Here is a 14,104-nt window from a genome sequence, read left to right as displayed (position 1 = left end):
CCCTAGGCACTTTTTAGGGGCATTTATTGGGTTTTGGGGCTTCAAAATGGTGTTTTTTGATTACCGAAGTTCGGGTCCCATTGATTTCAATGGGGTTCTGAAATCCGAACCGAACTTTCGTGAAGTTCGGGTGTTCTGGTCGAACCGAACTTTTCAAAAGTTCGATCATCCCTAGACAGAACGTTTTCAGGGGTTTTATTCAAACCTATTTACAATACCCAGGAAAGAGGGCAAAGTGCGTCCAATTCTGGACTTAAGGGCACTCAATTCCTTTCTCAACATAAGAAAATTCAAGATGGAATCCATTCGCACAGTAGCAGCCTTCCTGCATCCAGGGGATGTCCTAGCGTCCATAGACATCAAGGACGCCTATCTTCACATTCCCATTTTCGCAGGACATTAGCGGTTTCTACGCTTTTCCGTAGAAGAGAACCACTATCAGTTTGTGGCGTTACCTTTCGGTCTTTCCACGGCTCCTCGGGTCTTCACGAAGGTGTTGGCCCCTATGTTGGCACTACTGCGCCAAAGAGGCATATCGATTCTAGGTTACCTAGACAATCTCCTGCTTCATGCAGAGTCTCCTCAGACCCTGCTACAAAACATAGAAATTACTATAATTTCTTTACAGGAATTCGGGTGGCTGGTGAACCAGCAAAAGTCGTTTCTGGTTCCCACCCAGAGGCTCGAATATCTGGGTCTAATTCTAGACACAGTCAGGACAAGAGTTTTCCTTCCGGTAGGGAAACTCCGGAAGATTCAATCAGCAGTCCAGTTGTTACTATCCAACAGCTGGTCTTCTCTTCGAACTTGCATGAGGGTTCTGGGGTTGATGGTGGCTTCTTTCGAAGCAGTCCCATTTGCCCAGTCCCATACCCGAATTCTTCAGCAAGAGATTCTTCTCAGATGGAATCGGAATCCGGAATCCCTGGACAATCGGATCCGATTGAGCAAACAGACCAGAGAGTCTCTGGTCTGGTGGCTTCGGTCTCCGATGCTCAGCCAGGGAAAGTCATTTCTGCCAATATATTGGACGATAGTGACCACGGATGCCAGCCTATCCGGATGGGGAGGAATTCTCGGTCAGTTATCTGTCCAGGGACTTTGGTCCCCGGAAGAATCCAGGTTGCCGATAAATGTATTGGAACTGAGAGCGATCAGACTTTGTCTGATTCACTGGACCGAGCAGCTCCAGGGCAGCCCGGTTCGAATCCAGTCGGACAACGCCACGGCCGTGGCTCATGTCAATCACCAGGGGGGCACCAAGAGTGTCCGAGCGGCCAAGGAAGTGGCTTGCATTCTTCGCTGGGCGGAACGATTTGTTCTAGCGATCTCTGCGGTGTTCATTCCGGGGGTGGAAAATTGGCAGGCAGATTATCTCAGCCGTCAGACTCTGGATCAGGGGGAATGGTCCCTCCATCCAGAAGTTTTCCACCAGTTGTGCCTACGTTGGGGCACCCCGGATGTGGATCTGTTGGCATCACGATTCAACAGGAAAGTACAGAGATTCGTGGCTCGCTCCCGCGATCCTCTAGCAGAGACCGCAGACGCACTGATCGCCCCGTGGGGGCAATACCAGCTAATGTATGCCTTCCCTCCTCTCGGGTTACTGCCAAGACTTCTTCGCAGGATAGAGGAGGAAGGAATTCCAGTAATCCTGGTAGCTCCGGACTGGCCTCGCCGAGCGTGGTACGCCGACTTGGTCAGACTGGTGGCGGACGTCCCGTGGAGACTTCCTCTCAGGGGGAACCTACTGTCTCAGGGACCGATCTTCCATCCTGCTTTACGATCGCTGGCTTTAACGGCCTGGCTATTGAGACCCAGGTGCTGAAGGACAAGGGTTTGTCAGCTTCAGTTATTCCTACTCTAGTTAAAGCAAGGAAAGCGACTTCCAGAAAGATTTATCATCGCACATGGAAGTCCTACATTGCATGGTGTGAACCTCTGGGGTTCCGTCCACGGTCTTATTCGGTTAGTCGAATATTAGCTTTTCTGCAACAAGGGGTTGAGCAGAAACTGGCCTTGAGTACTATCAAGGGTCAGGTCTCAGCCTTAGCTATCTTCTTTCAGAAGCCTTTGGCTACTCATTCCTTGGTGCGGAATTTCATCCAGGGGGTGCAACATCTGGCTCCGCCAGTGCGCGCGCCGTTACCACCCTGGGATCTTAATTTAGTATTGTCGGTTCTTCAGAAACCTCCCTTTGAAGATATTAGGGAGATTCCTCTACCTACGTTGTCCCAGAAGGTGGCCTTCTTGGTGGCTATCACTTCTGCACGCAGGGTGTCAGAACTGGCCGCATTATCTTGTCGTTCCCCATATCTGGTGGTTCATAGAGATAAGGTGGTTCTTCGTCCGAATCCATCCTTCCTACCAAAAGTGGTTTCAGAATTTCATCTGAATGAAGAAATTGTATTACCTTCCCTGTGTCCTAAGCCCAGTCATCCTCGGGAGTTTGCTTTGCACTCCTTGGATGTGGTCCGGGCGATCAGGGTATACTTGAAAACGACAGACTACGTCTGTCAATGAACGACAGAGAAAATCTGATTTTTGTAAGATCTTACCGTAAAATCCTTTTCTCTTAGCTCATTGACAGACGTAGTACCCGCCCCTCTATCATTGAGTTGGGTTGGGTTAAATTCTCTGTTGCTGCTTTGTGACAGAACTGATGCCTTGTAGCAGAGAGAGGGAGGATATACCCTCTGGGACTGCCCCTAGGGTGGAGCCAGAACGTTTTTTCTTTTCTGCCTAGTCCTACTCCTGCGGAGACAACATAACCCAGTTCTTGTGAATCAAGAAGACTACGTCTGTCAATGAGCTAAGAGAAAAGGATTTTATGGTAAGATCTTACAAAAATCCGATTTTTTGTTTAGCATAGCCTCCCCACCTTAACCCCAAAGAGCTGGCTTTGAAGGAGGCCCAAAAATTGTAAAGGTGTGCACCTGTGGAACAGGTTCGCAAACATGGTAGTTTTTGTTTAGCATAGCCTCCCCCCCTTAACCCCAAAGATCTGGCTTTGAAGGAGGCCAAAAATTGTAAAGGTGTGCACCTGTGGAACAGGTTCGCAAACATGGTAGTTTTTGTTTAGCTTAGCCTCCCCACCTTAACCCTAAAGAGCTGGTGTTGAAGGAGGCCCAAAAATCGTAAAGGTGTGCACCTGTGGAACAGGTTCGCAAACATGGTAGTTTTTGTTTTAGCATAGCCTCCCCACCTTAACCCCAAAGAGCTGGTGTTGAAGGAGGCCCAAAAATTGTAAAGGTGTGCACCTGTGGAACAGGTGCGCAAACATGGTAGTTTTTGTTATAACCAAAATGAGGTTCTGTGAACGTAAAGAGAATGAGAGGAGGGTTTGAGGGTGGCACCATGGTCCAGGCTTAAACTGAGGCTCAGCAGCCACATCACAACGATAGCCTAGTCTACAAGGTCTGCATCAGGTGCATCAAAGCTTGATATCCACGACTGATTAATTTTAATGAATGTCAAACGGTCGACTGAGTCGGTGGAGGGTCTCGTTCGATGGTCTGTGACGAATCCTCCTGCTGCGCTGAATGCCCGTTCCGATAGGACACTGGAAGCAGGGCAGGCCAACAACTCCATGGCATACTGGGCCAGTTCTGGCCAGTGGTCTAATCTTAAGACCCAGTATGCCAGTGGATCGGCTTCGTCACATGAAAAGCCCTCTGTGTCAATTGTGCCCTGACGTAATCGTCCACCATGTGATGCAGACGCTGTCGATGCGATGTGGCAGCTGAGAGGCCTGGGCGGTGAGGACTAAAAAAAGACCGAAAGGCACCCGTCAACAGCACGCCTTCTCCAACGCTCCTCTCGTGACCAGCAGTAGAATCCATGGTAGGTTGTCCCCGCCCCTGCACCCTACGGGAGATGGGGAACATGTTCACCAGAATCCTCTTGAGACTGTCCTCAAGGGATTTGATCCTGTGGACTCTCTAGGTGGATGGGAAAAGCTCCGAGACTTTAGACTTGTACCGGTGGTCAAGTAGGGTGGCTAACCAATAGTGGTCAGTCTGTTTAATGGCCTTGATTCTGGGGTCCTTTCGCAGGTTCTGAAGCATGATGTTTCCCATGTGTCGCAAATTAGCGAAGGCCTCAGAACTAGCTGACTCCTCGGGGTCACTCAAAACGACATTATCTTGAACGGGCTCCTCCTCCTCCCAGCCACGCACTACTCCAAAGTGTCCTGAGGGAGTCAAACTAGGCCTTGCAGATTGCCGCATGTCTTCCTCCTCCTCCTCCTCAAACCCTGCAAAAGTTCCCGCAGAATCGTCCTCCTCCTCCTCCTCCACCCCTGGATCCTGCTCGGGCCTCTGGGAGCTAGGCATAATGGGGTCAGGATTCTCAGGATAAAGGGGGCCTTGAGAGGCAAGGAAGTCCTCCTCTTCCTCCTGCTGCTCTGCCTCCAGTGCCCTGTCCATAATGCCACGCAGAGTGTGCTCCAACAAAAACAGTACCGGTAGGGTGTCACTGATGCATGCGCTCCCGGCGGACCATCCTTGTGGCCTCCTCAAATGGCGAGAGGACAGCGCATGCATCCTTAATCAAAAGCCACTGCCGTGGTGAAAAGAAGCCCAGGCACGCAGAGCCATTGCTGGTGCCGTACTCGCATAGGTATTTATTGAGGGCCCTCTGCTGCGTGTACAGGCGCTGCAGCATAGCCAAGGTGGAGTTCCAGCGGGTGGGCAAGTCACAGATGAGGCGGTGTACCGGCAGGTGAAACTCGCGCTGCACTTCGGCCAAACGTGCAGTGGCACTGTACGACCGCCTGAAGTGACTGCACACCCTTCTTGCCATCCTTAGCACATCCTGCATTCCCGGGTACGAGTTCAAAAACCGCTGTACCACGAGATTCAGGACATGCGCCAGGCATGGCACATGGGTTAACTTTCCCTGACGAAGGGCGGCCAGGAGGTTTGACCCATTATCAGTAACCACCATCCCTGGCTGCAGCTGGCGTGGTGTCAACCACCTATGGGCCTGTGCCTGCAGAGCCCCAAGAATCTCAGAGGCAGTGTGCTGCCTGTCCCCTAGACACACAAGCTGCAGCACTGCGTGACACCTTTTGGCCTGAGACATAGAATAGCCCTTTGAACGTTTACGTGGTACCTCATCATATTCAAAGGACCATTCTGCAGAGGAGGGCATGGAGGAGGTAGAGGAGGAGGAGCAGGAGGGGGTAGAAGTGATCGATCTACCCGGATCAGTGACACCACCAGCTGTTTGCAGACGTGGGGGCAACACTGGCTGCAGCACCGAGCCCTGGCTACAATCCCTTCCGCTGGCAAGCAGTGTCACCCAGTGAGCAGTGACAGAAATGTACCGTCCCTGCCCATGTTTGCTTGACCAAGTGTCAGCTGTCAAGTGTATCTTACGGCTGACTGACTTGGCCAGGGACGACACTACATTGCCTTCCACATGTTGGTGTAGGGATGGCAGGGCCTTACGGGCAAAGTAATGCTGACTTGGCACCTGCCACTGTGGAACTGCACATTTTGCGAAGTCACGGAAGGGAGCAGACTCTACCAGGTTAAATGGTAATAGTTGCAGAGCCAGTAGTTTTGCCAAACTACTGTTTAGACGCTGGGCATGTCGGTGGTGGGGAGTATACATTTTTTTTCGTTCCAGCATGTGTGGAATCGAAATTTGGCGTCTAGATGTTACAGCTGGTGGTGTGCTGGAGGTAGATGCGACACTGCCTGCTATATCATCATCCCTGTCAGTGGAGGCTGCCAACAGGTGACAAGTGACTATAGCAGGGCCAGGAACAGACTGTTGTGCAGGTGGAGCGCAAGGAGGACTAGGAGGCCGACTGACCGATCTTTGGCCCTTTTGTGGGTTCTTTAAATGCTCCTGCCAACGGGCCGAGTGGTGGGTTGTCAAATGCCTGTTTAGGCAGCTTGTACCCAGGTGGTTGACATTTTTGCCACGTTTTTTACCCTTCTTACAAATCTTGCAGATCGCAACTGTTTTGTCTGCATGGGATGTCTCAAAAAAGGCCCAGCAAGATGAGGTGTGTATAGTGGCCCAGGAGACAACAGGTGCGGCCTTAGATGGAGCGGGCCGTCTGCTCTCCCCTCTTGCTTGGTCTGCCTCCTCCTCAAACTCAGACCCAACATCTGACTCCATAAAGGACTGAGCATCAGGCTGGAGTAGATGGCCGACACTGTGGTCAAACAGCTCAGCTGACTCCTCTGTCATGTCTGAAGTTGAGTCTAAGGGAGGACGTGAGGTGGACATGGACTCATCTGTATTTGTTCTGACAACTGCAGAAGACTGACCACTTTTCTCTGCCTGGGTCACTGTAGTTGCAGATGATGCCGATGATGAGGGTTTGGTCATATAGTCCACCACCTCCTGTACATACTGTGGACGTATAGCTTGGCCACTGCCGGAGAACAATCCAAATGGTGGCCTGGCTGAGGACTGACCACCACGTCCACCCCTGCCTCTAGACACACTATAAGCTGTGCCTCTTTCCGCAGCAGGGCCACGTATGCCTTTTCTTGGTCTACCAGGCATATTTGTCACTGATGCGTTGGCAACTGTGTGCGGTGAAAAACGCACACTGCTATGCGACCCACAGTTGTCGCTGGATACAGCACAGCAGATGTGTCACGCACAGTAGCAAAGTCTTTTGCACAGTGGACCTAACGCTTTGAACAACAGGCGTTAAGTTGTCACTGATGCGTTGGCAACTGTGTGCAGTGAAAAACGCACACTGCTATGCGACCCACAGTTGTCGCTGGATACAGCACAGCAGATACGTGTCACGCACAGTTGCAAAGGCTTTTGCACAGTGGACCTAACGCTTTGAACAACAGGTGTTAAGTTGTCACTGATGCGTTGGCAAATGTGTGCGGTGAAAAACGCACACTGCTATGCGACCCACAGTTGTCGCTGTATACAGCACAGCAGATGCGTGTCACGCACAGTTGCAAAGGCTTTTGCACAGTGGATCTAACGCTTTGAACAACAGGCGTTAAGTTGTCACTGATGCGTTGGCAACTGTGTGCGGTGAAAAACGCACACTGCTATGCGACCCACAGTTGTCGCTGGATACAGCACAGCAGATGCATGTCACGCACAGTTGCAAAGGCTTTTGTACAGTGGACCTAACGCTTTGAACAACAGGCGTTAAGTTGTCACTGTATTTTGCTGCCTAGCAAGCAGGTATACCTGCTGTAGATAAATCAATACAGCAGCACTGTGCAACGTGCTCACTAAACAGAACCCTCACACTTTCTCTTTCCCTACAGAAACTCAATTATTAAATATAACTAATGTAGTATAAAGTTCCCTAACTACACTAGATATCCCTTTCCTCACACTAAATAGAAAGCTCCATACAGCAGAAGACTGACACTGTCCCTTAAGTTTTTTTTTTTTTGTAACTCAAAAAACCAGCACAATCGCTGTATCCTAATACAATTCTGCTATATGGAGCTTTAGAACCACTCGATATGTAGAAAATGTAGTGTAGCAAAGCAGGAGTCAGAGAACTTCCACTCTCTTCAACAGGCTCTGTATCACTGTGCTGGGGGTTAGGCGGGGCTATCTTATATAGTGTGGGGCGTATTCACTCCTGATTGGCCTCTGGTCCCCGTAGTCACTCCAATCACGTTCCTAGGAGACTCCTGCCCCCTCATTGGCTTTTGCAGATGTTTCTGGGCCAATCACGGGCTTTTAAAGCCCAGTTCCTGTCCCAGTGCATTTTGGGCGGTTCTGGTGGCCAAATACTGAACTTTTACCGCAAAAAGTTCGGTATTAGGCCAAATATCGAACATCCAATGTTCGGGTCGAACCGATGGTCGACCCGAACCGTTTGATCATCCCTAATCAGGAAGGCACGGATCTCCTCATCCCTAACAAAGGGGTTATACATAATGACTATTATAGGGACCCGTGTCCTCGTTTCACTGCTTAGAAAGGTAACCCCCTCCAGCAGTTCGTCGCCCTCCTTCTCATTTTTCCACGCCAAAACTGTTTGTAAATCCTCCCTTTTCCAAAATGTAACATCATACATCCCCAGAGTTTGGGAAGCACTGCACGCAAAAAATACTCTCGCGAGTCATACCCAACAACTCTTCGATCACCTATTTCTGAATAAAGTGCAATCCAACAGAGTCTTGCTTAGGCCCGGTCAAAATCAGCCTTACCGTAATTGGTGCTTCTGGCGCACCAGACGCCATCCTATCGCTCACTTACCCACAATTGTTAGGGCGAGCGATCGCAACTCGTGCACTTCCGGTGGCGTCCCTCCCTATAGCAGCATGGGGTGCACCCAAAGGAAACGCCCCAAGGCCGAGGGACTGGCACCGGTCGTTACCTAAAGGCCCAGACCAAGGTAGAATTTTTTTTTTTTTTTTTTTTTTTAGCCCGTAGCGTGTGAAACACACTCAAAAGACTTCACCCGGTGCATAAAAAGTGCACACACGCAAATGTGAACACACAAAAACTGCACAGGGTGTGCGAAAATGGTCTGGCCTCCGAAGAGGTTGGACCTATACCTTGATCCCCCGGGGCGCAAGACTCCTGACAGGGACTGAGGTACTTCCTATGGTTTGCCTGGCCGAAACCTGGCAAACCCCGTTCTCCAGGGGGACTGCCGAAACAGCCCACCCCAAGTACTGGGTGGGGCTCCCCCGAAGGGAGACCCCATGAGAGAGGGCGAACGAAGCCAAAAGGCCATGTCCACCCCCTCCCAAGACTTTCAAGGTAGGCCCAGAGACCCACACCGTACTCGTCGTGCAGAAGAAGAAAAAGGTGATAGTGAAGTGACAAAACACTGCAAAGAAAAAGCACACACAAACAAAAAAGGTGGGGAAGGGGAAGTGGGGAGGTGAATTAGTGCCTTTGTGAAAATACAAAGGCAGGCCTTCCGGCCGGAATAAAATTTCCTCTGGTCGAAGCCAAAAGGCCTTGCCCAAGAGGCAGGTGCTTAAAAAAGTGTGCGTAGGTGCAGTGACCATGGTGCCGAAAAACTCAAGGCGAGCTGCCCCTCACCAGTGAGAATTAAGGCACCCCTGGGCTGCCACCCCAGGGGCACATACACTACGGGCTTTCTCTACCCTGGCCCAATGGCCAGACCGAGTGTAGCCCTTGCCTACCAGGAGGTTTGGAACGTGGACAGCTTAGAGAGAGCCTGACTTCAACTGGGGACAAGCCTTTTGCAAGGCCAGATTCAACCCAGGAGGAAAGGCCCTCCCACCGCCATCCCTATTCCTCACCAATTACATCCAGGAGCAATACTAACCGTCATTTCCCAGCTTTCTTGCTCCCTTCAAACTGGTAGGGGCGGACCCATTCAAATCAGGAGGCAATGGACCCCTCCGGCTTTCTCTGATGTGGCTTACTTCCCAGTCCCCCGGTTGTTCCGGAGCGCCCTGGTTCATTTCGGCCCCCACCGATACTAACCATCAGGTTCCATACCAACTGATAAGAACAGATTTATTTTTTTTTTTTTTTAAAGCCCGTAGCGTGTGCAACACACTCAAAAGACTCCACCCAGTGCATAAAAAAGTGCACACACACAAAGCGAGAACACAAAAAAGCACAGGGTGTGCGACAACGTATGGTCTTCCCTCCGAAGAGGTAGGACCCGAAACCTCGATCCCCCGGGGCGCAAGACTCCTGACAGGGATATAAGGTACTCATTGTCTGTCTGGCCGAAACCAGACCGACCCCGTTCTTCAGGGGGACTGCCGAAACAGCCCCCACCGAGTACTAAGTAGGGCTCCCCCGAAGGGAGACCCCATGGGAGAGGGCGAACTAAGCCAAAAGGCCATATCCACCCCCTCCCAAGACTCAAGGCTGGGCCCGAGGACCCACACACTCCAGTCGTGCAAATAAAGAAAAAAGGTGACAGTGCAGTGACAAACTCCAAAGAAAAGGACAAACAAACAAAGAAGTGGGGGAAGGGAAGTGGGGAAAGTGCGATGGTGCCATGTGAGGGACCAAGGCAGGCCTTCCAGCCGGAATAAAAAATTCCTCTGGTGCAAGCCAAAAGGCCTGTCCCAAGAGGCAGGTGTGAAAAAGGTGTGCATAGTGCAGTGACCAAGGTGCCGAAAAAACTCACAGCGAGCTGCCCCTCACCAGTGAGAAATTAAGGCACCCCTGGGCTGCCACCCCAGGGGCACTTACACTACAGGCTTTTTCAATCTCAGCCCTCAACTGATAAGAACAGATTTTTTGATTGAAAATGTAATCTTTATTTGCATAAAAGATATACAAAAAACAAATACTTTTGTCGGGGTACATTTTCCCCTGTACTGCGACGCAGCGCATAAATACACTACATTACAATACATTTCCGGTCATACTAATAAATACATTCAATCACATACATTCATTCTGCGGTATGATGCCTGATGTGTTGTGCGGAGTAAGGATACCCCGTGCCATCACATAATGCATGACGCCGCAATACCCCTGAAGCATGAAAACTGGAAATACGTTATCTATACGTTGCATTACTTCAAACGATATCAAACTGAAAACATTTCAAGAAAGCAACAGGTGTGATGGGGGGGTGGGAGAGTGGGGTAAAGGGAGGGGAATGAAATCACAGGCCCGAAGCTTTATTGAATGGACAAAGACACACAAGGGAGAGTGGGGGAAGGGGAAATCTTCAGACCTCCTCTTCCTCCATGAGTTCCATCAGGTTATAGTCTCTGAGCAGACTGTGGGACAGTCTGCGACAGTCCTAAATGGACATCCTCTCCCTCTGGTGGATAAGGCGCTTTCTGGCGCACCATAAAGCGTCCTTAAAGCAACACAACACCTGCCAGGCGTTGTCAATGTCCTCTTGGGAAAAAGTCCCATGAAAAAGTCCATTCAGCACAGCGAAGTGTGTGATGGCAGTCTGTGGGACAAAGTCTCTCAGTTCAGGTTCCAAGGCCCTCAACAGGCTCTGTGCAAATGAGCACTCCCAGAAAACCTGGAATGACGTTTCCTCATGGATGATACAAAAGGGGCAGTGCCTGTATCTGCACAAGTTTCTGGCATGCATAAATGTCCTGAGTGGCAAACCCCCCTGGACAGCCATCCACGCCAGATCTTTATGCCTGTTGGTGAGTCCCTTTGAAGAAACATTCCTCCAGACCACTTTGCAAGTGGCTGAAGGGAGGCCTGGAACAGTCTCAGCAATGTCTGATGCTCTGATCAACTTGTAGATAGTTTTTGGCTTCCACAAGTCGGGCTTAACTCCATGTAGCCCCAGCTCCTTGATGAACTTGAAAGTGTCCAAGTAGTACCAAGGAGTGTCCCAGTTGTAGGGGATGGAGCTGTCCCATTTGTCCCATCCAAGGGACCTCCAGAGAGGCAGGAGGAAAAAACGGGACATGGAGTTGCCTCCAGAGTCTGAAGTTCTGTCAATCAAAGTTCTGCGGATGCAGTTGCAGGCAAAGAACACCCCCAGTAGTGTTGCGATGTCAGGCACTCCCTTACCGCCCTTGAGGGGTTCCTTGAACATGACTGCTCGCTTCACTCTGTCCATCTTGGAGCCCCAGATGAAGTGGAACACCGCCCTGGTGATGGCCTTACAGGTGTTGACCCACGGGGGCCAGGCCTGGGCGAGGTACTGCAACACAGGGAGAATCTCGCTGCGGAGTTCCAGGGTTTTCCCTTCGATAGGGAGTTCTCTGAGGCTCCATAGTCCAAACTTTTGTCTCATATTGGACAGTCTCTCCTCCCAAGACTTCAGGGCTGCGCCCTCAGCTCCAAACCAAACTCCAAGAATTTTGATGAAGTCCGCCTTGATGCTGAAAGGGATTGATGCAGAAGAAGGCAGGAACCACTTTCCGAAGAGCATGATCTCTGACTTCCCGCAGTTGACTTTTGCCCCTGAAGCTTTGCCGAAGTCCTCACAGGTCTGGACGAGCGAGTCGATGGAGCGCTGGTCAGCACAGAACACCGTTACGTCGTCCATGTAGAGTGAGCACTTGACAACCCTTCTGTCCGGTCCCGGTGCGGTGATCCCTCTGATCTCTGGATTCTGTCGGATGCATTCGGCAAAGAGCTCTATACAGCAAACAAAAAGCAGAGGTGAGAGAGGGCAGCCTTGTCTGACCCCAGAGAGAACAGGGAAAGGGTCAGTTTTCCAGCCATTCACCAACACCGTACTACAAATGTCATTATACATCACATTCACATACGAACAAAACATGTCCCCACGACCAAACCTGCGCAGAGCTCTGCACATAAACTCATGGGAGACACGGTCAAAGGCCTTTTCCTGGTCAAGGCTGACCAGGGCCGCGTGCACACGGCGGCCTCGAATGTACTGGACCGTGTCCCGGACAAGCGCAAGGCTGTCCGCAATCCTGCGACCAGGAATGCCGCAAGTCTGATCCGGGTGGATGATCTGTCCGATGACAGATTTCAGCCTGTTGGCCAGAACCTTGGCGAGGATTTTGTAGTCCACGTTCAAGAGAGAGATGGGACGCCAATTTTTCAGATCCCCTCTCTCCCCCTTACGCTTATACAAAATCGTGATCATCCCCTCCCTCAGCGATGGAGGCATTGTGCCCTCCACCACCATCTCCTCGTACAGCTCGAGCAGGTCCGGGCCAACGAGATCCCACAGCGCTACATAGAGCTCCGCTGGGAGACCGTCGCAGCCTGGGGTCCTGCCCTGCCTAAAGGATCTGACGGCAGAGTGCAGCTCCTCCAGCACCAAGGGGGCGTTGATTGCCGACATACCTGCAGGATCAATTTGGTTAGTGATACCTGACAAGAACCTGTCGGCCTCAGCCGTATCTGTTTCTTTCGGGGAGTAGAGGTTGGTGTAGTAGTCGCTGACCACTTGCATCACAGCCTCCTTCCCCTTCTGGAGTGTTCCGGTCTCGTCCCGCAGCTCAGACAAGGGAGTGTGTCCTGAGTGGAGTTTCCTGAAAAAGAAAGAGTTACATTTCTCACCTTTCTCAAGATTTTCCACCTTGGAACGGAAGACGAGGTGCCTGGATTCTTCTTCGAAGTGTCCTTTCAGGCTCTTCTTGGTGTCCTCCAGGTCCTGCCTAACATCCCAGCCGCAGTGGTGAAGGTCCTGCAGGGACTGCATCTGACGTTGCAGTCTCCTGAGTTCCCTCTTCCTGGCACACACTTGCTGGCGTCCCCTTGCCTGAAAGAAGCTGCGTAGCTTGATTTCACAAACTCCCAGTAGTCGCTTACCTTTCTGAAGAACCTCTTGTCCTCCTTCCAGGTAATGTAGGCCTCCCTGAGTTCCTCCAGCAGTTCCTCATTTTCCAGAAGGGTACCATTCAGCTTCCAGGAGCCCGGACCGGGGGCAAAGCCCTCGCCCAGGTCGCCCCGAAAGTGAATGGCCCTGTGGTCAGAGAAAAAGCAGGGGACCATGGAGAACCCGCGATGTCTGACTGTCTTGGAGGTGAGCACGAAGTCTATCCTAGAATGCACAGATCCATCTGGACGGCACCACGAATAGTTCACGGAACCTTTCCCTATGGATCCCACGGCGTCCTTCAAGGAAGCCTCCGCAATCATCTCCTTGAGCAGCCTAGACGTGGTGTCGAGCTTTGCGTACATGCTGGAGCTGCGCCCATCCTCCTCAATCGGACAGTTAAAATCACCGCCGATTACTACTGCCCTGGTGGTGACGAGTTGGGTCCGCAGGGTCTGGAAAAGCTCCAGTCGCTCATTCTTATCTGGGGAGGCGTACACGTTGATGAGCCTAACTGGCTCTCCCGCCCACGAGCCGTCTACGACCAAAAGACGGCCACAGACGAGCTCCTGGACGGAGTCCAGCGTGAAACCACTACCCCTGACAAGAATGGCTACCCCCGCAGACTTACAATCGACACCCCCAGACCAGTAGGAGGGACCATGGGTCCACTGGGAGGACAGATGAGTGTACCTCCTCGAGAAGGGTAGGGCACACTCCTGAAGCATGTAGACATCACTCTGCTGAGTGGAAAGAAAAGTAAGCGCCACCTGTCTTCTAGACGCATCCCTGATGCTCCTAACATTAATGGAAAAGATGGAGATCTCTGCCATCATGTAAAGGAGATAAAGGGGCTAGTTAGCAGGTGGGCCGAACTTACCTCCCCTGAGGGGGGGGTGGTTCCTCCACTGCCTCTTGTGC

At 51.4% G+C, this 14,104-nt stretch overlaps 1 protein-coding gene across 1 annotated transcript in view; it reads right to left on the bottom strand.

Annotated features, from left to right (window-relative positions):
- The window catches only part of LOC309550101 (uncharacterized protein), a gene marked incomplete at both ends in the record, with an annotated part of 39,101 nt that extends 25,674 nt beyond the window's left edge, over nt 1–13,427 (bottom strand). The window contains 3 exons of the mRNA XM_082250559.1: nt 11,038–12,027; nt 12,736–13,121; nt 13,420–13,427. Coding sequence (XP_082106685.1) covers nt 11,038–12,027; nt 12,736–13,121; nt 13,420–13,427 — 1,384 coding nt within the window. The remainder of the gene's footprint in view (nt 1–11,037; nt 12,028–12,735; nt 13,122–13,419) is intronic.
- Between the last annotated feature and the right edge of the window lie 677 nt (nt 13,428–14,104).

Source organism: Pelophylax lessonae, assembly GCF_965119305.1.
Source record: "Pelophylax lessonae genome assembly, chromosome: 3".
Lineage (NCBI taxonomy): Eukaryota > Metazoa > Chordata > Amphibia > Anura > Ranidae > Pelophylax > Pelophylax lessonae.
Note: the sequence above shows the minus strand (reverse complement) of the source record. Positions and strands in the feature narration are given on the sequence as shown.